The 21,716-nt window shown below is 37.6% G+C and overlaps 1 protein-coding gene across 5 annotated transcripts in view; it reads right to left on the reverse strand.

The window, feature by feature from the left end:
- ARNTL2 (aryl hydrocarbon receptor nuclear translocator like 2) overlaps positions 1 to 21,716 on the reverse strand; it is a 101,758-nt gene that overhangs the window by 13,600 nt on the left and 66,442 nt on the right. For all 5 annotated transcript variants that reach the window (XM_032855196.1, XM_032855199.1, XM_032855197.1 and 2 more), the window contains 5 exons: positions 4,995 to 5,235; positions 4,532 to 4,638; positions 4,226 to 4,376; positions 3,230 to 3,288; positions 2,407 to 2,515 (listed from right to left, as the gene is read on the reverse strand). In XM_032855196.1, coding sequence (XP_032711087.1) covers positions 2,407 to 2,515; positions 3,230 to 3,288; positions 4,226 to 4,376; positions 4,532 to 4,638; positions 4,995 to 5,235 — 667 coding nt within the window. The remainder of the gene's footprint in view (positions 1 to 2,406; positions 2,516 to 3,229; positions 3,289 to 4,225; positions 4,377 to 4,531; positions 4,639 to 4,994; positions 5,236 to 21,716) is intronic.

Genomic DNA, 21,716 nt, shown 5'->3' on the forward strand with positions numbered 1-21,716 from the left:
TGACCAGATGTGTCCTAGTGTCCTACTATATGCTATATTGGGACCACCTTGGTTGGACAGCAGGGTTCGTGTGGGCTGGGACATGGGGCTCAGTGAAGGAATAGGCCAGCTAGAATGTGCATACAGGACCCTGCTCTCATCCACACTCTCAGGGTAGAGGCAGAATATAAACTGTGGCAGCCAGCCCCTCTGACCTGGACAGAGATCCAGCAGCTCCCTTGAGATATTTTGACAGAGTTCCAAGCTGGTTCCTGTATATTCTGTTTGATCTTCTAAACCACGCTTTTTTGTATGTGCCCCCATGGTAGACTTATCTGTTCATAATCCCTCAGTACTATTTTTTCCCACTACTACTTACAGTGTCAAGGGTGGGAATTCCCTTTTTCCGTTTGTTACAGTGTCTGTATTTCTCTTACTATTCTTTATGTAGTCTCTATTACTTCACTTGTACAGAAGCTCTTCAGTCAGCCTTTAGTTCTTCAGGAGAAACTGCTCTATAAATAGGTGTAGATTTGGTGTGTCTGTGGCAGAGATGAATTCAGGGTCTTATGTCACCATCTTGGAAGGTATCTCTTCCTTATGATTTTTCTCAATATTTTCTTTGTCTAGCTTACTTTATTGTAAGAATACAGTTATATATATATATATATATATAAAAAATGCAAAATATGTGTTTACTTACTGCTTATGTTATTGGTAAGACTTCTAGTCAATAGTAGCCTATTAGTAGTTAAATTTTGGGGAAGTTGGAAGTTATATGCAGATTTTTGACTGGGGAGGTGTTTGATATCCCCAATCCCAACATTGTTTAAGGGTCAGCTGTATAGGGGGCACCTGGGTGGCTCAGTTGGTTAAGCGACTGCCTTTGGCTCACGTCATGATCCTGGAGTCCCAGGATCGAGTCCCACATCAGGCTCCCTGCTTGACAGGGAGTTTGCTTCTCCCTCTGACCCTGCCCCTTCTCATGCTCTCTCTCTCTCTCTCAAATAAATAAATAAATTCTTTTTAAAAAAGGGTCAGCTCTATATATTTGTAACTGTGAATGGGGTTGAGCAGTCATTTTCTGTTTTTGTTTGTTTGTTTGTTTTGTTTTTAAATTTAGTTGGTTAATATACAGTGCAGTATTGGCTTCTGGGGTAGAATTCAGTGATTCATCATTTACACACAATACCCAGTGAGGGTTGAGCAATTGTTGAAGATTCTTGACCATTTATGATTTTTTTCTATTCTATTCTCCAACTTTTTTATTGAGCTGTTTTTAAAAATTACTTAATAACTTTATGCTCTATATAAAGTTTAAAATAAGTTAATAAAATTAAAGTTTATTTAGAAAGCTTAAATAGCTTAATAACTTTCTTATACTATAAAACTTCATATAGTAAGATATATTAAGTCCATTTTATCACATGAAACACACATTTTTCACAATTTATTATTCTTTTACCTTTGTCATGATGGTTATTGGCTTAAGTTTTGAGTTTTTAATATAATTTATCTACTTTTTTCTTTATGAATTCCAGATTTTGTGTGATGTTTAGAAAGGACTTTCTAAACTAAGATTATAAAAAACTCGTATTTCTGTCCTTGAAATAGTTCTATAGTTTTTAAATTTTAATTTGAACTCTCTGGTTTATCTGAAATTTATTTTAATGTAAAGAATAAAATTGGTGTTCAGCTTTTTTCCCCCAGTTAAAGTTATTATAATGCTCGTAATTGTTTAATCCATTTCCCCTCACTGATTTGAAATGCCACTTTTACCATATAAAAAATTCCTATATGTGGGATTTTGTTTTTTTGTTGGTTGATTGGTTGGTTTTTTAGTCATTACATTTATTTTAGTCATTACAATAGGGAAATCTTAAATTCCTATATGTGTTTGAGTCTATTTCTGAAATCTATTCTTTCCCATTAATCTACCTGTGGGTTGTGCTGAAATGTTTTAGTGACTGTCACTTTATAATATATTTTAATATCTGTTAGGGTTAACTCATTCTATTACTTTTAGTTTTTAGAATTTTCCTCAATATGGTTAGTATCATTTGTTGGATTCTAAAAAACAAATGCAAGATGCCTTTTTGACAGGATTCACACTGAATTCATAGATGAGCTTAACAAATATTGAAATCCTTACAGTATTGAGTCTTCCCATTGAAAAACAACAATCCAGAAAGCTATTCAAGTCATCTTTTATGAACCTTTGGAGCATTAACAATTTGTTTTCATAGAGTTCTGGATGCTTCTGAAGTTCATATCTAAATACTTACCTTTTTTGTTGCTACCGTAAAAATGATCTCTTTCATTATCTTATTGAACTAGTTACTGTTTGTATATGGGAAACTTACTGATTTTTGAATATTGGTTTTATAAATACAGTAATTCACTTGTGAAAATATTTGAAAACATCACCTCTGGAAATCCAGGACTTCGTTTATAATATCTGTCCCAATACTCCCAGCACCAAGTACTATTCCAGTAGACATTCCAGGCACACTAATACAAGACTGTTTAGAGGATTCTAAAAAATAACAAAAGGAAAAATTCAAATGAGGACTTTAAAAATGTATATATAACTTTTTTAAAAATTTTTTATTTCAACTCCAATATACTTCCTATTTCTTTCTTTGAAAGAAACAGTCATGCTTGTATTATAAACATAACTCCTGATGGTTTAAGACGCATATGAAGAATGATAGGAATCAATGATATAGAATATCATTGAGGGTACAATCATAATCCATAACCCTTGGGTATGGATATTTCCTTCCCATTTTAATCTCCACACTAAAGTCAGAGCAATACTGCGTCATTTTTTAATAATCCTTAATATTTCTACTTTTATTTATACAAGTAATTTGTTAAAATATTCTCTTGGTGGATAAGCAAGATAAACAAAAACTCCCCCTTATTGCTTTCCATTGATTTACCCAACAGATATGTATTGAGTAACACAAACTACAGGGAGCTTCTAGGGATAGATAATGGGTAAAATACCATTCCTATTCTTGAACTCAGTCTAGTGGCAGGCCAGTTGAATAAACAACTAATTGCAAAAAGATGTAAGATTATAATGGAAGTGTGGTCAAAGTATTCTAGAAATTCTGAAGAGGATAACTTAAGCCCTAGAAGTCTTTGCAATTTTATCTTGAAATGTTTCCCTCTCCAAGACAGAAAAAGATGGTAACAATAACAGTCCTAGTAATAAATCTCCATCATTTAAAACTAAGCTTACCTTCTGATGATTGAGAGCTACAAGGGAGTAATGACACTTCTTTCATCTCATTATGTCCCCTAGAATTAAGAAACATTATAGGTAATTTTTTTTTTAAGCGAAGGAAATTTTTAAAGCCACTACATTATAACTCTGTGTACTTATCAATTCTTGGCCTTTTTGTTTTATATATACACATTGTTAATGTCACAACCAGGGATCAAGGCACTGATGTGCTATGTACCAGGGCATTTACCCAACGCCCTATTACCCTGTGAATTACACTTTCTCACGGTTACAAACTCTCAGTTTGTATATTAATGATAAGCAGGCAAGGATTATCTGAATGAATAACAGGGGATACTGCTAGAGATACCAAGCTTTGGGGGCTTTTTTAAAAAACTACAGTAGATCAGGAAATAGGATTGGTTTGCTGCAACCTTACAGCAATTACAAAGAAAAACCTTACAGAAAGATAATGTTTAGAATGGTCTCTGTTAGTTTAGTAAGCAAATCAGGAGAAGTTGGCTGTTCTTCCAGGCTGGCTGATACAGCCACAGCCGGGCTTGGCAAGTAATCCTTAGGCTGGATTTCTGCTTCTCCCTCAGCCAAATACTCCCACACAATCCATCACATGTGGTACCTCAGGCTCAGAAGATGTGCATGCAAAAATGACATGCGGGACAAAATGATTTCTTACAATGATCTACAGTTTTAAGTTACAGCTACATCATTTTGTGACAGGACAAGACAAGGGCATGAAGGACAAGAAGAAAGAGCTTGAGTGAATGCATTTACTGTCACCTTTTATACCAAGCAAAAAGACAGTTATTACAAAAGGGAAAGCTTTCAGCTTAATTCTAAGAGGTAACACCAGTGAACAGTGAATCAATTACAAAAAAATATATACTCGTTATAAAGCCAGATAATCATACATCTTTAATGGTTTAGCAAGATGAGAAAAGACACTCATTTGAAGTTAACACAAAGGTCTTGACAACATAAAAAATTACTTACAAAACTAAAGTGTTGACAGACACAATGTATTCCAGTTCTTTGGTCCAAGGATTTGTGAAACTAAACCACTGGCTTTTTAAAGTTACAAAAGAGCCATCTTTCTTTCTGAACTTGTATAAATCTGTAAATATTTTCTCTTTACTCTGCAGAACTTAACAAGAAAAGATAATAATCAGCATAATGGGTTACCACGATATAAATCAATCCCCTGAGGATTAGTTCAAGTTTCAGATATCACAGAAATGAGAAATGAGTTGAAGCTATAATTAAAAAGTACCCCCCAAAATTAGCCCATTCGATGCATACCTGCCTTGTGCTTGTCAGTCAAATTACTATGGTCATCTTGATGAAAATATTCATAGCAAGAAGTTCCCAGAAGCTCCTGAGGCAGATATCCTAAAATTGCTGTCGCCCTGGTTTTAAAATTGAAAATAAACTTCAGATCGGTGAATGCAATCCCTTCCAGAATACTGTAGGTCCCTGTATGGTTGGCATAATAGGAATGTGGACAGGGGGATGAGTAACTGATAAGCATCACTAGGATCCCTTTGGCTGCCCTAGACCCAGACTAGAGGTACAACATAGAATGGACACCCACCCAGTCCAGAGTATGCTCTTCTCCTATTCAATAAAACAGACCATGCTCCGTTGCTGCACCACAGGCCAAAAAATATTATTCCAAGTTTTATCCAGCAGTGCTACTGGGCACATCTTTAATAGTCTTAAGTATCTCATCGAACTCTAATCATTATGGTATATAAATGTTCACCTTTGGTCCACATAGACAAATTTTCCATTCATTGCAAACCGGGTTATAAATTCAGTTGGTTTCACTTTAATCTCTCCACTGTTCTGTGGGACAATATATGGATGTAATCTCCCAATAGCAACAAGGCAGGTAAAATTACTACAGTCTTTCTTCTTGTCCCTTTCTTCTTCCATTCCAACAATATTTGGAGGCCAGCTTCTCAAGTAACCAGTGCAGTGGATAGTACAGAATTTTCTATGATCTAATTCAAAATTTTGAAAAAAGAAAATTTGAGTAATTGTGAATCAACTCTTAAATTTCTTTGACATTTATAATAGTTATAATTGTGCTATAAAGCATTCTTTAAGCATGCTAAAATATGAAAGGGGAAAGGTATTGCATTGAAAAGAAGTCATCAATTTCATTTAACAACCTTACTTGTAATGGATTATTTTTCTCATAAACTAAATTATACATGCTACAATAAAAAAGTTAAAAGATTAATTTAGGTTTCAATAGGCCTAGGGCTTAATATATTTCCAAGCCAGTTTTTTTAAATTACAGTAATTCATATTTGTTAGAAAAATTTTAACTTTAAGTATCCTTGCTTTAAGCCACAAAGATACTATTTTTAGCTTTGTAACTTTTTGGTATAATGCATATCTAAAATTCATAAAGATTCTTGAATTTTTCATGTTAGCACTTATAATGGGTAATAGATATCTATGGTTATAATAGATTTATAAGAATATTTAGAGAACATTTGGAGAAATTCATAAAAGGTATAAAAATAAAATTTGATATAAATTTTACTTTTCAGAAAACTCCCAAGTAATTAACTCATAGGAAAAAGCTTGTCACACAGGCCCAATCAAAATAATGAAAGACTAGAAATAATCCATATGCTCAAATGTCAGGAAATTCTTAAAACAGTGAGATACAACACAGGCATAAAACGTTGGAAGTATACAGATTACGGCGATCCACACACACACAAAAGCTGATGTAAAGGTTTAATAGGGTTAAAGAGAAAGGGGGGAAAGCTTGGTAAAAATTATGGAAAACCGTGGTTTATGATAAGATTTAGAAAAGATCAGAACATTCATTATTTTAAACCAGCACTATTTGGTAAGACTGTTATTACAACAAATCTTAAAAAAAAAAAATTGAACAGAAGATGATATGGGCTGTATTACAAGACAGAAACTGGTAGTAGTTATGGCAAAGACTTGGAGAACACTTTGTGTGCCGTGTTGTTTTAAGTGCTTTAAATGTATAATTAATTGATCTTAATAGTCCTGTGAAGTGTTCTTATTACCAGCACCACTGTCTCAGGAAACCGAGAGTTAATGCCAAAGTCATAGCTGCAAGGGTGGAGCTATGAGTGCTTTGTCTTGGAAGGTGTTCAAACAGGAGTTGTCTGGGTGATGGGGAGGGGGGTGGGGAGGATACAAAAAGTGTTTGAGTCAGAGGGGACAGCCAGTGTAAACCCAGAGCCAAGAGAGGGTCACATGTGGCTGAAGCCATAGTCTGTGATGGGGAAGTGGCTTGAGAATAAAGCAGAGAACAGATAGGTTATCTCTTCTAACCATGCATAGGACATTGCACTCATCACTTAACAGACATCTCCCCCTCCGTGGTCCACAGATGCCTTAAATTATGTCATTATCTCTTCCAATCCCAAGCCATATGTGTATGTTTATTGGCACCATAATCAACCCAGGTAATTAAATGAGAAAACCAGGAGTCCTACCAGGTTCCTTTCCTTACAACATCCAAGATACTTTAGGGGAATTAAAATTGGGATAAATGGTAAATACAAGGTTTTTATTCCTATTAAAACTAGATAGTCATAAGTCAAAAAGGTTATACACGGAGTTTGGCATTTCTGAGGGCACTTGCTTGCAAACTTACAAATGATACTGACTAAAAATATTGTTTTCAATTAAAAATGTAGATTAAAAAATTTTCACATTCATATGGACTCTCATCACACAGAACCTAGCATTTTACTTTGATCCTTCTCTAATAACCGGGTTGCTGACCAAATTTCCAAATTAGTCTGTCTCACAGTTCTTACTGTGAACGTTTATTCAACTGGCAGATTTTTAGTTGGGATTATGTAACTCCGCCCATTGCAATCCATTTGATAATCGTTTGAGGCTTTTTTAAAATCCTATAAAATACCGCTTATCTCAAGAATTCCTAGGGACACGTGGGTGGCTCAGTCTTCGGTTAAGCATTCAACTCTTGATTTCAGCTCAGGTCAAGATCTCAGGGTAGTGAGATCAAACCCTGTTTCAAGTGCCACACTCAGCCAGGAGTCTGCTTAAAATTCTCTCCCTATGTCCCTCCCTCTGCTCACATGCTCTCTCCTTGAAATAAATAAATCATCGTAAAAAAAGAATTCTTTAGATTTTTACCTAAATATTGGGGTCATGGCCCCAATCCTTACCAAACTGTTTACATCAGCTCTGCAGGGTAGATTCAAGTATAACTTACTCTGTGATTTTTGGAAAGAGGGAAAAATTTATGTTAACCCAAACACAGCCTTCGTTTATAGGATATCTTTTCAAAATCCCTCACGAAATTTTTCTTCAGGTGGAGGGCTAGGTCTCTCAATTTGGTATCTTGCTTGATTTCTCACAGAAGCAGATCCTGAGACAGGGATTCAGATACACAAACACATTTGAGAGAGGATCCCAGGAATACTAGTAGGGAAGTGGGGTGAGACAGGAAAGGAAAGGAAGCTGATAAAGGATATGTTGTCCAGGAAGTTGCCACTTTGGAAAATCAGTGTTCTATCTGGGTAGGGTGCATTCTGGGAAAAGCTGTAGACCAAGAGCCTCAGAACTAAGTAATCTGAAGAAAAAGAAAATTAGGATACTCCTCTACCAGCTCCCTTCAGGCAGTGGTTGAGGGGTGCTCATAGAGAGCACTGATTCCCAAGGACTTGAGGTCTGCCCCTAGCTAATGTAGGCAGTCTCTGAAGAAGAGAGAAGGTCTAGTAGAGTCATGGAGGTTAGACATTGGAAACAAGGTCATATAACCTTCAAGTGGTAGGTGCTAAGAGGATAAGTCATAGTGTACTGACAGCATCTTCCACACTTGCACAGGGAGCCAAAGAGATTCTGGGTGTACTGCTCTATTACTGATGATCTTATTAAGATGTCTGGGAGACACCCAAGGTATTTGGCAGTAGTCCTCCATCTTTCATCAGCCCTTGATTTCACAAGTAGATACACATGACTAATTTTATCCCTATCTTAGAAGCTTTTTCAAAGTTTGAATCTCTAACATTCATGTTAGAATCAGGACAGAAATAATGCTTTTAATGTCAATCCTGCTTATTAAAAAAAACAACTTTTTATTGTGGGAAATTTCAAACATATACAATCAAAACAGTATAATGAAACCCCACTTGAGTGATTCATGGCCAATCTTGAGAAATGGCTTTTCCACACATTGTAAGTTCGGTTTTGATTTGCCTAAAAAAGAGCTGCTTTCTAGTTCCTTTTAAATTTAAGTGTAACTAAAACAAACCTATGGAGATAAAAGATGAGTGGTTTCCAGGGGTGGTGGCAGTGGGGAGAGGAGTAGGCAGAGCACAGTGGATTTTAGTGCAGGGAGACCAGTCTGTATGTTATAGGGTAGATACATGTATTATACATTTGTCTAAACCCACAGAATGTACAACACCAAGAGTGAACCCTAAGACAAACTTTGGACTTTGGGTAATGATGATGATGTGTCAATGTGGGTTCATCCTTGCTAACAAATGTACTATTTTGGTGGGAGATATTGGTAATGGGGGAGGCTCTGCATTCGTGGGGTAGAGGTAAATGGGAAATCTCTGTCCCTCCCTCTCAATTTCGTTGTAGACCTTAAACTACCCTAAAAAAATTGTCTTAAAAATAACTGAAAATTTTAAATGTAACTGCCATGAGCTAGTAAACAAGAAAACACCTTTACTAACTATGAGCTTTCCTCATTAATAGGGAGTCGTCTTAAAACATAATCCTATTGGCTAATTATTACTGGAAAGACCACGTAGGAGCAGCTCTATGTAAAATACAATTATTTCACTCGATACTCTCCTTGGCTAAAGTAGAACACAGATGATCTCATGTGTGGGAACCCATCCGTGTGGCCAATCAGGGTTCAATTTTGCAGTTATCTCATCCTGCCCCAGCTGTCTACCTGTCTGTCTACAGGCAGTTGTCCTCTAACCCGGCACTGCAAGGAAAGGCCACCCTGTCAACACATGCCCTTTCCATTCCTTCAGAAAAACTAGCCACATGCCTTTGGCACAGAGCTCTGGAGTATAAAGGGAATATTTGGTGCAAGTGCTTGGGAAGATTAAAAATTCTTTTTCGGAAAGATATTTGACTGACTGCAGGCATCTGTGTGGCCCAGCTTGATGTGGGAGTGAACATCCGTGTGTGGGCAGGAATACGTTCCTTCCACAGAAGCCAGCCCCCTTGCTGGGTGTCTGCTGCAGAAATCATCCAGAATGGGTCTCTTTCATTAGTAACCTCTTGGCTCCTAGGAAGCTGCTTTAGTAGGTGGTATAGCATAGTGGAAAGAATACAGATTTTAAAGCCATGTTCCTGATTCTGCCACTTTCTATGTGACTTTAGACAAATTATATAAGCTTCTTTTTTTTTTTTTTTTTGGCTTCTGTTTCTTCAGGTACAAAATAAGGACAGTTTACTCAGGATTGTTATTCAGATTAAATTAGGTATTTACTCAAAGTGCTTGGCATATGGGTTTTAAATAATCACTGATTTTCTTGCCCAGAAAGCAAATTTTATTTTGTTTTCCTTCTTTTCTTTCTGAGCCATAAAAAAAAGGGCTTCCATTTATTGAGTGCCTACTGGGAGCCAAGCACTGCATCAGCCACATGTAATCCTGATTCCCACGAGGGGGTATTATTATTATACCCATTGTATCAGTTTGCTAGGGTTGTGATAACAAAATACACAGACTGGGCTTAAACAAGAGAAATTTATTTTCTACTTATTTCTGGAGGCAAAAGTGTTGGCAGTTTTGGTTTCTCTGAGGCCTCCCTCTTTGGCTTGTAGATGGCTGACTTCTCACTGTCCCCATATGACCTCTTCTTTGTGTGTGTGCATCCCTAGTGCCTCTTCGTCTTCTTCTTCCTTTAAGATTTATTTATTTGAGAGAGAGAGAGAGCTAGCGAGAACAAGAACGAGCAAGGGGGAGGGGCAGGAGGAGAGGGAGGATCCCAAACAAACTCCCCCAAGAGTGCAGAGCCCAACACCAGGCTCAGTCCCAGGACCCTGAGATGATGACCTGAGCTGAAACCAAGAGTCAGAGGCTTAAGCATCTGAGCCCCCATGCCCGCCCCCCTATCTCTCCTTATGAGAAGACCAGTCACTCTGGATTAGGGCTCTACTCTATGACCTCATTTGACCTTAATTATCTCTTTAAAGGCCCCATCTCTAAAGAGAATCACACTGGGAGTTAGGGTTTCAACACATGAATTTTGGGGAAACATGATTCAGTCCATACATCCATTTTCCATATATTGAGAGTAATTTGCTTCCCGTTGCACAATTGTTAAGCAGCAGACATGATGTTAAAACCCTATTGAGGGGAGCCTGGGTGGCTTAGTTGGTTAAGATCTCCCTTTGGCTCAGGTCATCAGGTCTTGATCCTTCCCCTGCCACCCTGGCTTCTTCCTCTGCCCCTCCCCCACCCATTAATGCTCATTCTCTCTCAAATAACATCTTAAAACAAAACAAAACAAAACAAAACAAAAAACATCCTATTGAATTCAGAGTCCAGACACCTTCTACTCTGTCCTAAAGTCTGACCAGCAGCATGGCTTATTGTGAGGCAAAGCCTAATATGAGAACTTGGAACACTGGAGAGATTTAAAAATGTGACAGTTCCTTTATCTCATCATGAAATTCATCTATGAATTAGCTTTAATTTACCACTTGAAATATATTTTTCCAGTAAGGTTACCAATATTTAAAAAGGAAAAAATCTTCTTTGCCTCTTCTGTAAATTTCTAACTTACAATATAAAAATTCCATTTAGAAATCATGCAGGAAGACTAAAGTGTGATTATTACATCCTTCAAAAATCCTGCTTGGAATTTTTTTTTAACCTATGACTAGACACATGTGTTTTTGCTTATGATTTAATATTTACAAAATATTGTAATGGTACAATGCAGTTCATGGAGGACATCTTACTTTCCCTTTTGTATCTTTGCAAAAGGGTTAAAAGATCGGACACAAAGTATCATTCTTCTTAGATTCTTATTAGTGACGTACTTGAGGTCCATTATTTAAGAAAAATCCTCGAAGAATGTATATATTCAGTCAAGCGCCCTGTCCTAGAATTCCACAAAAGCTGAAATAAAAAAAACTAAGGTGACAGAAGAACCTCGACGAGATAGTGCCCCCCACCGATCTGTGACTTGTAGTTCCATATTTCAAGCCAAACTATGACATGCCTATTTAATAAATGTAGATGTACTCAACAAGACCCATATTCCTTTAGTCCCCACTGCAGACGGAGCCCTTCCAGATTTACTTCTCATGAAAATCACGTTAGAGAAAATGATCCAGTTGATGGCTGTCTAAGCTAACGAGGGCTCCCATTACACCGTATCCCAGACTGGGTGGCTTGAGCTACAGATTATTTCCTCACAGTCCTGGAGCCTAGAATTCTGAGATCAGGATGACTGCATAGTTGAGTTCTGGTGAGTGCTCTCATCCTGGCTAGTAGACAGTGACCACCTCACTATGTGAGACGATAAACTCTCTCCTATCTCTTCTTATAAGGGCACTAATGACCTCATGAGGACCTTGCTCTGACAACCGAAACTTTTTGGGATCAGATATTTTAAAATGTTTAAATTGCCTTTTGGGTGAAACAAAAACATCATGATGTAGATTAATTCACTGGATTCTTAATTGTTTTTATGGATCTGAGAGCAATTATGTGGTTAATCTGGAAAAAAGACAAGAGGATGGTCACTTAGGCCTTCTATAAATGTCTAGAATGTGTCAGGCAGCACAGAAACAAATGAAACTCTCATTCTAATGTGGGATGCAAATACAAAAAAAATAATTCTGATACAGTGCAGCAAAGACCTCAGGATTATTAATAGGTTACCTACCAAAAGTGGGTAGTTGGGACTAAACCCAGCAGAGAGAGAAGGATGTTAGGGAAGATATCCTGGAAAGAAGTGTTGCCTGTGTTCTAATGGTTCTGGATCTGCCAATAGGCTTTCATTCTCCATTCCTTCCAGCAGGATGGCCTCGTGCTGCTGCTGGTATTCTGTTTTGGAGATCTAAGCCTGGTAAACCCCCGGGGCCGTCTCAGTCCATGCCTGGGGCTTCACAGACTCCATCTTCCCTTCCATAATGGCACTTCTCAATTCAGGATTAAATGTTTGCTATGGTGAAACAAGTCATCAAGCTGCCCTCTTAAATCTTTCATGTTACCATTGATCGTGCTGTAGAGTCTGCCTTGTTAGGAAACAGATCATTTGAAATATTTCTTCTCCCAGCCTGGTCTACATGTTTTGGCTCTCCTGTGGTGTTAATGTGAGGTCTTAAGTGGGGGGAACATACTCAGGGTGTCTAATTTGGTATTTCATAATCTACTGTAGTGATGGAAATGGTCACTTAGTTCCCAATGGACCTAATACAACACAGAACATTTTTCCTTACTATCTTGGTGGGGGTGGGGGGGCATTCTACTAAAAATCCAGAAATGTTCCTAGGGGCATCTCTGAGGTTCATTTTTTATTTTTCTAATCTCTAGAGCAATGGTCTTCAAACATTTTTTATTTTGCATGCTATAAAAAAAATGTAAGCACCATTCATGGGCCTACCTTTTCTCTATCAACTCTTACACAAATATGTGTATTACAAAACACAAAACTAAAATTAAAAAGAGAAAAAAGATGAGGGGCGCCTGGGTGGTTCAGTTGGTTAAGCAGCTGCCTTCGGCTCAGGTCATGATCCCAGGGTCCTGGGATTGAGCCCCGCATTGGGCTCTCTGCTTGTGGGGAGCCTGCTTCCTCCTCTCTCTCTCTTTCTGCCTGCCTTTCTTCCTACTTGTAATCTCTGTCAAATAATAATAAAAAAATCTTAAGAGAAAAAAGGCGAAAACATTTTAAGAATAAATTTTATTAATGGAAAAACTTGTTTAAAAATTATACATCTTGGGGCACCTGGGTGGCTCAGTGGGTTAAAGCCTCTGCTTTCAGCTCAGGTCATGATCCCAGGGTCCTGGAATCGAGGCCCGCATCGGGCTCTCTGCTCAGTGGGTAGCCTGCTTCCTCCTCTCTCTCTGCCTGCCTCTCTGCCTACTTGTGATCTGTCAAATAAATAAATAAAAATCTTTAAAAAATTATACATCTTGTCTAATGAGCTATTAAATATGCTTTATTATTTTTAAACACCATGTTTTAACACATTGTGAAACTGATTGGAAGGTCTGGTTCTAAATCTAACTTGTTCTATTTTTTTTTTCTTCATAGCACTTATTACCATCAGCAAAATTTTTGTTCTGTTCATTGCTTTGGTCCCAGCATATGGAATAGTGTTTGGCCCATAGTGTATAGTTAATAAGTATTTATTGAAAAAAAATTCTTTTTGAACACAGTACCATATAATGGTGTGTTCTTGTGTATCCCTTCCCTATTCACGTTCAGTGGCTTCCTGTTGGTAAATGTGTGACTACTGTTGCCACAGAAATCAGCACATCTACAAAGCGGGCTTGAGTTATTGTTTATTTTCTTTCCTGGTTGTCTACATCTATGAAAATGATGGACAAAATATTAATAATGAATATTAAACTTAAAAGCATGTTGTGCCTACAGTTTTATGGTAAATAGCACCAAAATTGAGCAAATAGTTCTCTAATATGAAAAAAATAATCACTTCAGCAAAGTCCCTAATATTTAAAAAACGAGTGAAGTTCTAACCATGAGTCTTCATTTCACTTGCATCTTGTTAATGTAAAGGAAAATGTCAACCAACATTCATACAGAACTACACTCAGAGCTGGTTCTTAAACACTAACCAGCATACCACTGTCCCTCGCCCATGTGGACCTACAAATGTGGCCTCATCTGCTCCCTTCTTATTACTATCTCCTGTATATAAGATCTAGTCACACTGTTCTTTGCTAAGCAGCCCCCAAATGCCACTTTTTCCTACCTCAAGGTCTTCATACTTGTCTTTCTGTCAGTAATTTCTTCCCAGAGATTTGTACATAGCTGGCTCCTTATCATTCGGGTCTCAGATCAAATGTCACTTTAGAGAGACACTTTCTGAGTATTCTAAAGTAACTACCTCTTCCTAGTTCCTGTCCTCATTATTGCATTGTATTGACTTCATTGCACTTTCTACTGCCTAAAATATTTATTAATGTATATGTTGACTGACTGCCTCCTGTCGCTATGATATAATGTTCATTAGAGCAATGACTTGACTTCCTGTCTCCAGTGTACCCTTTGCATTTGGTATGGTGCCTGGCACATAGTAGGAACTCAGGAAGTAATTATTGAGTGACCAAAATCTATTTAATTAGAAACTACTGTCTGACAATGATACCATGCTGGTCTCTACCAGTGTTACTTAAGCATAGCAACTATGCAGGGTTTTCTAAAACCAAGATTATGATAGAAGTTATGAGAACATTCAAGAGGGGAAGAATCTCCACTAAGAGAATTTCAGCACCAGTCGGGCACTGCTGCCCGGGGCATCTGTTCTCCTCCACTCTCCTTGCTCTTTCATCCTTTTCTGCTCCCAGGTAATCTCATACTTGAGAGAAGTGTCTAAAGCAGTGGTTCTCAAAAAGAACAGAGAGATTGAGAAACCTGTGGGTTTGCAAAGTTTAGAAGCAAAGAGTAAGATGTAGGGCAGGTGGTGGAGGGTGAAGTCAAGTTTTACAGAAGCAGAACATGGTGACACTGGGCACTAACGATGCACCAAGACAGAGACGTGATTAAAATACCAGTACTACATAAGACCATATGGGAAATGCTTCTCTTCCCAGAAGGAAAGACCAATTAATCTGAAAATCTTTTTAATTATAGTTGATACATAATGTTATGTTAGTTTTAGGAGTATAACATAGGGATCTGACTTGTCTATATGTAATGCTTACCACAAGTGCACCTGCCATCCAACACTATAACAATATCATTGACTGTATTCCCTATGCTGTACCTTTTATCCCGAGGACTTACTCATTCCATAAGTGGAAGCCTGTATCTCTCACTTCCCTTCCCCCATTTTGTCCATTTCTTCCTCCCCGCCTTCCCTCTGGCAACTATTGGTTTGTCCTCTGTATTGATGGGTCTGTTTCTGCTCTTTGTTTACTCAATTGTTCTGGTTTTTAGATTCTACACAGAAGTGAAATCCTTTGCCTTTTTCTGTCTGACTTATTTCACTTAGCATTATACCCTATAGGTCCACCCATATTCTTGCAGTATTGTTGCGATGTCAAGATCTCATCCTTTTTATGGCTGAGGAATATACCAGTGTGTGTATGTTGGGGGGTTGGAATAATTGGGTCATGGGCATTAAGGAGGGCATGTGATGAAATGAGTACTGGGTGTTACATGCAACTGATGAATCACTGAACTCTACCTCTGAAACCAATAATACACTAAATGTTAATTAATTGAATGTAAATAGAATTAAAAATATTCCAGTGTGTGTGTACTACTTCTTTATCCGTTCATCTACTGTTGGACACTTGGGTTGCTGGCTTTATCTTGGCTATTATAAATAATGCTTCAATGAACATAGGGGTAATATATTTTTTCAAATTAGTGTTTCATTTTAGGGGTGTGTGTGGGGGGGTTAAATATCCAGAAGTGGAATTATTGGATGATATGGTATTTCAATTTTTAATTTTTCAAGGAAACTCCATACTATCTTCCAAACAGCTATAGCAGTTTACATTCCCACCAAAAGTGCACACTCTTTTTTCTCTAAATCCTCACCACCAGTTGTCTTTTTGACTCTAGCCATTCTAACAGGTGTAAGGTGATACTTCATTGTGCCTTTGACTTGCATTTCCCTGGTGAGTAGTGATGTTGAGCATCTTTTAATATACTTAAGTCATGGGTAGGTCTTTGGAAACAAGGTCTATTCAGGTCCTTTGCCCACTTTTAAATTGGATTATTTATTTGATGTTTCATGATGTAAGTTATTTATATATTTTGATATTACCGCTTACTGGATATATCATGTGCAAATATCTTCTCTCATTCAGTACAAAATGTCTTTTCATAAGTCAATCGGAGAAAGACAACTATCATATGATCTCCCTGATATGAGGGAGAGGAGATGCAACATGGGGGGTTAATGTGGTAGGAGAAGAGTAAATGAAACAAGTTGGGATTGGGAGGGAGACAAACCATAAGTGACTCTTAATCTCACAAAACAAACTGAGGGTTGCTGGGCAGAGGGGGGTTGGGGGGGGGTTATGGACATTGGGTAGGGTATGTGCTATGGTGAGTGCTGTGAAGTTTGTAAACGTGGAGATTCACAGACCTGTACCCCTGGGGGAAAAAAAAATATATATATATGTTTATAAAAAATAAAATTATAAAAAAAATGTCTTTTCATTTTGTTGGTTTCCTTCACTGTACAAAAATTTTTCATTTTGATGTAGTCAAAACAAAAATAGTTTCTGTTTGCTTTTGTTTCCCTTACCTGAGGAGACGCATCTAGACCAAAGAGCTGTGAAGGCCAATGCACCAAGGGTTACTGCTGATTTTTTTCTAGGATTTTTGTGACTTCAGGTCTCACATTTTGGTCTTTAATCCATTTTGAGTTTATTTTTATGTGTGGTCTGAGAAAGTGGTCCAGGCTCATTCTTCTGCACATAGCTGTCTAGTTTTCTCAGCATCATCTATTCAATATACTGTTTTTTCCCCCTTGTATATTTTTGCCTCCCTTGTTGTAGATTGACTATATGAGTGGTGGGTTTATTTCTGGCCTCTCTCTGCCAATTTTTGTGCCAGTATCATACTGTTTTGATTACTATAGCCTTGTAGTCTATCATGAAATTTGATACTGTGATACCTCCAGCTTTGTTCTTTCTCAAAATTGCTTTGGTTATTCGGGTCTTTTATGATTCTATAGAAATTTTAGGATTGTTAGTTTTAGTTCTGGGCTGTTTTCAATAGGGATTGCACTGAATCTATACAATGCTTTGGGTAGTACGGACATTTTAATAATATCCATTCTTCCAATCTGTGAGCATGGTATGTCTTTCCATTCATTTGTGTCACTTTCAATGTCTTTAATCAATGTTTTCAAGGTATAGGTCTTTCATCTCCTTGGTTACATTTATTCCTAGGTAGTCTAATCTTTTGTGTGCAATTATAAATAGAATTAATTCTTCTCTCTTTTGTTATTAGTATATAGAAAAATGACAAATTTCTGTATTTAAATTTTGTATCCTGCAACTTTACTAAATTCATTTCTCAGTTCCAGTAGTCTTTTAGGAGAGTATTCTATGTCTAGTATCCTGTCATCTGCAAATTGACCATTTTATTTCCTCCTGACCCATTCAAATGCCTCTTCTCTTATCTGATAGATGTGGTTAAAACTCCCAGTATGGTGCTGAATAAAAGTGACAAGAGTGGAACATCCTTGTTCTTTATCTTGGAGGAAAAGCTCTCAGGTTGTCCACACTGAGTATGATGTCATCTCTGGTTTTGTCACATATGGCCTTTATTATGTTGAAGCATGTACCCTTTAAACCCTCTTCATTGAGTTTTTTCCCATGAATGGATGTTGAATTTTGTCCAATGCTTTTTCTGTATCTATTGAGATGATCATGGCTTTGATATTCATTAATGTGATGTATCAGTTTCATTGATCTGCAAATATTGAGTCATCCCTGCATCCCCAGAGTAAACCCCACTTGATCACGCAGAATGATCCTTTTAATCTATTGTCGAATATGGTTTGCTGATATTTTACCAAGGACTTTTGCATCTATGTTCATCAGGGATATGGCCTGAAGTTTTCTTTTTTAATACTGTCTTTGCCTTGTTTTGGTATGGGAGTAATGCTAGCCTTATCAAACAAACTGGGAGGTGTTCTTTTCTATTTTTTGGAACAGTTAGTGGGGAATAGGTATTAACTCTTTAACTGTTTGGTAGAATTCACTTAGGAATCATCCTGGACTTTATTTGTTGGGAATTTTTAAATTACCAATTCTATCTTATTACCAGTAACTATTCTGTTAAGATTTTCTATTTCTTCCTGATTCACTTTTAGAAGACTGTATGTTTCGAGGAATTTATCCATTTCTTCTAAGTTATCCAATTTGTTGGCATATAATTTTTCATAGTACTCTCTTATAATCCTTTGTATTTCTATGGTGTTGTCAATTACTTCTCTTTCATTTCTGATTTTATTTGGGTCCCCTTTTTGATGTGTTTGGCTAAAGGTTTATGAATTTTAATTGTTTTTTAGTCTTTGTTTCATTTATTTCTGCTCTGCTTTTTGTCATTTCCTTTCTCTACTCACCTTGGGCTTTGTTCTTCTCATTCTTTTAGGTGTAAGGTTAGACTGTTTGAGATTTGTGTTTTTTGAGGTAGGCTTGGATTGCTATTAACTTCCCTCAGCTGCTTTCACTATGTCCCCCAAATTCTGGACCATTGTGTTTCCATTTTCACTTGTCTCTGTGTATTTATTTTTTAAAAAGATTTATTTATTTTTGAGAGAGAGAGCAAGAGAATGAGTGCGGGGAGGGGCAGAGGGACTCCCAATGAGCCCAGAGCCCGATGTAGGGCTTGATCTCACCACCCTGAGATCAAAACCTGAGGCCAAAACCAACAGTTGGATGCTTACCTGACTGAGCCACCCAGGTACCCCCATCTCGATGTATTTTTTTATTTCCCCCTGATTTATTTATTGACCACTGATTGTTTAGTAGCATGTTGTTTAGCCTCCATGTGTTTGTTTTTTTTTTTTTTTCTTCTGATTGATTTCTAGTTTCATACTGTTGTGGTTGGAAAAGATGTGTGTATAATTTCTATCCTCTTCAATTTATTGAGACTTGTGATCTAACCTGGAGAATGTTCTATGTGCATTTGAAAAGAATATGTACTCTGTTTTAGGATGAAATATTCTGTATGTGTCTGTTAAGTGTATCGAGTCCAATGTGTCATTCAAAGGCACGGCTTCCTTATTGATTTTCTGCATGGATGATCTATCCATTGATATAAGTGGGTGTTACAGTCCCTACTATTAGTATTACTATCCACTTCTCCCTTTATGTCTTATATTTGCTTTATGTATTTAGCAGGTGCTCCTATGTTGGATGCATGAATATTTACAATTGTTCTATCCTCTTGTTGGATTAATCCTTTTATCATTATTCATTGCCCCTTTGTCACTTGTTATGTTCTCTATGTTAAAGTCTACTTTGTTTGATATGAGTATTGCTATCCCAGCTTTTTTCCTGCTTCTATTTGCATAGAATATCTTTTTTCATCCTTTCACTTTCAGTCTGTATGTGTCTTTGGTTCTGAAGTGAGCCTTTTGTAGACAGTATATAAGATGGGTGTTGGTTTTTTTTAATCCATTGAATCACCCTGTGTCCTCAGTTGGAACATTTAGACCATTTGCTTTTAAAGTAATTGCCATTTTGTTTTCTGGTTGTCGTTGTAGATTTTCTCTGTTCCTTTCTTCTTGCTCTCTTCTGATTGTGGACTTTCTTTAGTGTTATGCTTGGCTTTCTTTCTGTTTATTTTTTGTGTACTATTATACGTGTTTGGTTTGTGGTCACTATGAGGTTCATATATAACATCCTAAGTATATAGCAGTCTATATTAAGTTGATGGTCACTTAAGTTTGAACATATTCTGAAAGATTTTTTTGCTCACCTTCCCCAAGTTTAATTTATATGTTGTCATATTTTACATCCTGTTATTCATGATTTTCTTACTTCTGAGTATGGCCTTTTCATTTCCACTTCAGGAAGTCCCTTTAACTTTTCTTGTAATGCCAGCTTAGTGGTGATGAGCTCCTCTAACTTTTGTTTGTCTGGGAACTCTTCATCTGTCTTTTAATTCTTAATGATCATCTTGCCAGGTAGAGTATTCTTGGTTGTAGGTTTTTTTCTTTCAGCACTTTGAATCAATCATGGAACCCCTTTCCAGTCTGCAATGTTCCTGCTAAAAAATCAGCTGATAGTGTTATGAGATTTCCCTTGTATGGTACTTATTGCTTCTCTCTTGCTGCTTTTAAAATTCTCTTTATCTTTCTTTAATCTTTGACATCTTAATTGTGATGTGTCTTGATGAAGATCTTCTTGGGTTCATCTTCTTTGGGGCTCTCTGTGCCTCCTGAGTCAGAGATCTGTTTCCTTCCCTGGGATAGAGAATTGTTTAGCTCTTATTTCTTCAAATAAGTGTGCTGCTCCTTCCTCTCTCTCCCCTTCTGGGACTCCTATAATGTGAATGCTTGTTTGCCTGATGTTGAAGAAATTTTTTACCTACCCTCACTTTTTAAAATTCCTTTTTCATTTTGCTCTTCAGCTTGGGTACTTTCCATTACCCTATCGTCTAGATTGTTGATTTGATTCTTCTATATCCATTAATCTGTTGATTCCCCCTAGTATATTTTTCATTTCAATTATTGTATTCCTCAATTCTGTTTAGTTGTCTTTTATATTTTCTATCCTTTTGTTGAAGTTCTGAGTTCTTCCACCCTTCTCTCCAGTCTGGCGAACATCTTTATGATCATTACTCTAAACTCTTTATCAGACATATTGCTTATTTCTGCTTCATTTAGTTTTTTTTTTTTTCTTAGATTTTATCTTGTTCTTTCATTTGGAGCATACTCCTATGTCTCCCCATTTTGCTTGTCTATGAATTAGGCTAAAGAGCTATTCCTTTCAAACTTGAAAGAATCATCTTGTGTGTGGTCTTTTCCTGTGTAGACTCTGTATCTGGTGATTTTGGCTGACAGGTTGAAACTGTAGCTGGTGTCAGTGAGTGTCCTAGGGCACTCTGTGTTGGGAATGTGCTGGAAGGATGGCTGGAGCTGAAGTGGGCACAAGTTGAGGAGGTCTTAGGACTATCTGCACAGAGAGCACCCTGGCAGGACAGCTGAAGGGAGGTCCCTGGGTTCTCCACAAAGAAGGTACCTTAGTAACTCAGCTGAAATAGAAGTGGGTACAAGCTAGTAGGTCCTGAGGCTCTGTGCACAGAAGGCATCCTGGTGAAATCGCTGAGTCTGAAGTACTGGCTTGGGCTGGGGTGGTCTGTGGGTGCTCTGCACTGATGGTGCTTTGGCAGGTTAGCTAAAGTGGATGCAAGCCAGGGTGTGGGGGTATTCAGCCTAGAGGTTGCTCTGGCAGGGCAAATGGAGCTGAGATGGTTATGGGCTGGGTCTTCTCCGGTTACTCTGTACAAGGGGCACTCTGGTGGGTGAAACAAGCATAAGCTGGTGGGGTGGGGGGTGTGTGTTCCAGAGCAGTCTACACTGGGGATGCTCTAGCAAGCCATCTGGAGCTGAAGTGATGTGGGCCTGGAGTATTCCAGGCTGCTTTGCACTTGTGTCACCTTGGCAAGGCAGTTGGATCAGGGATATCCTGTTGTGCACTGTTGTGGAGTTGCCTTAAGGTTGCTGTGGACTTGGCGCCTGGGGCTCACTGACAGAGAAGGTTAGCTTGGGCACCCAGACCCTGCTCTCATCCATATTATCAAGG

This window comes from Lontra canadensis, unplaced genomic scaffold (genome assembly GCF_010015895.1).
Source record: "Lontra canadensis isolate GAN:19392208 unplaced genomic scaffold, GSC_riverotter_1.0 scaffold9, whole genome shotgun sequence".
Lineage (NCBI taxonomy): Eukaryota > Metazoa > Chordata > Mammalia > Carnivora > Mustelidae > Lontra > Lontra canadensis.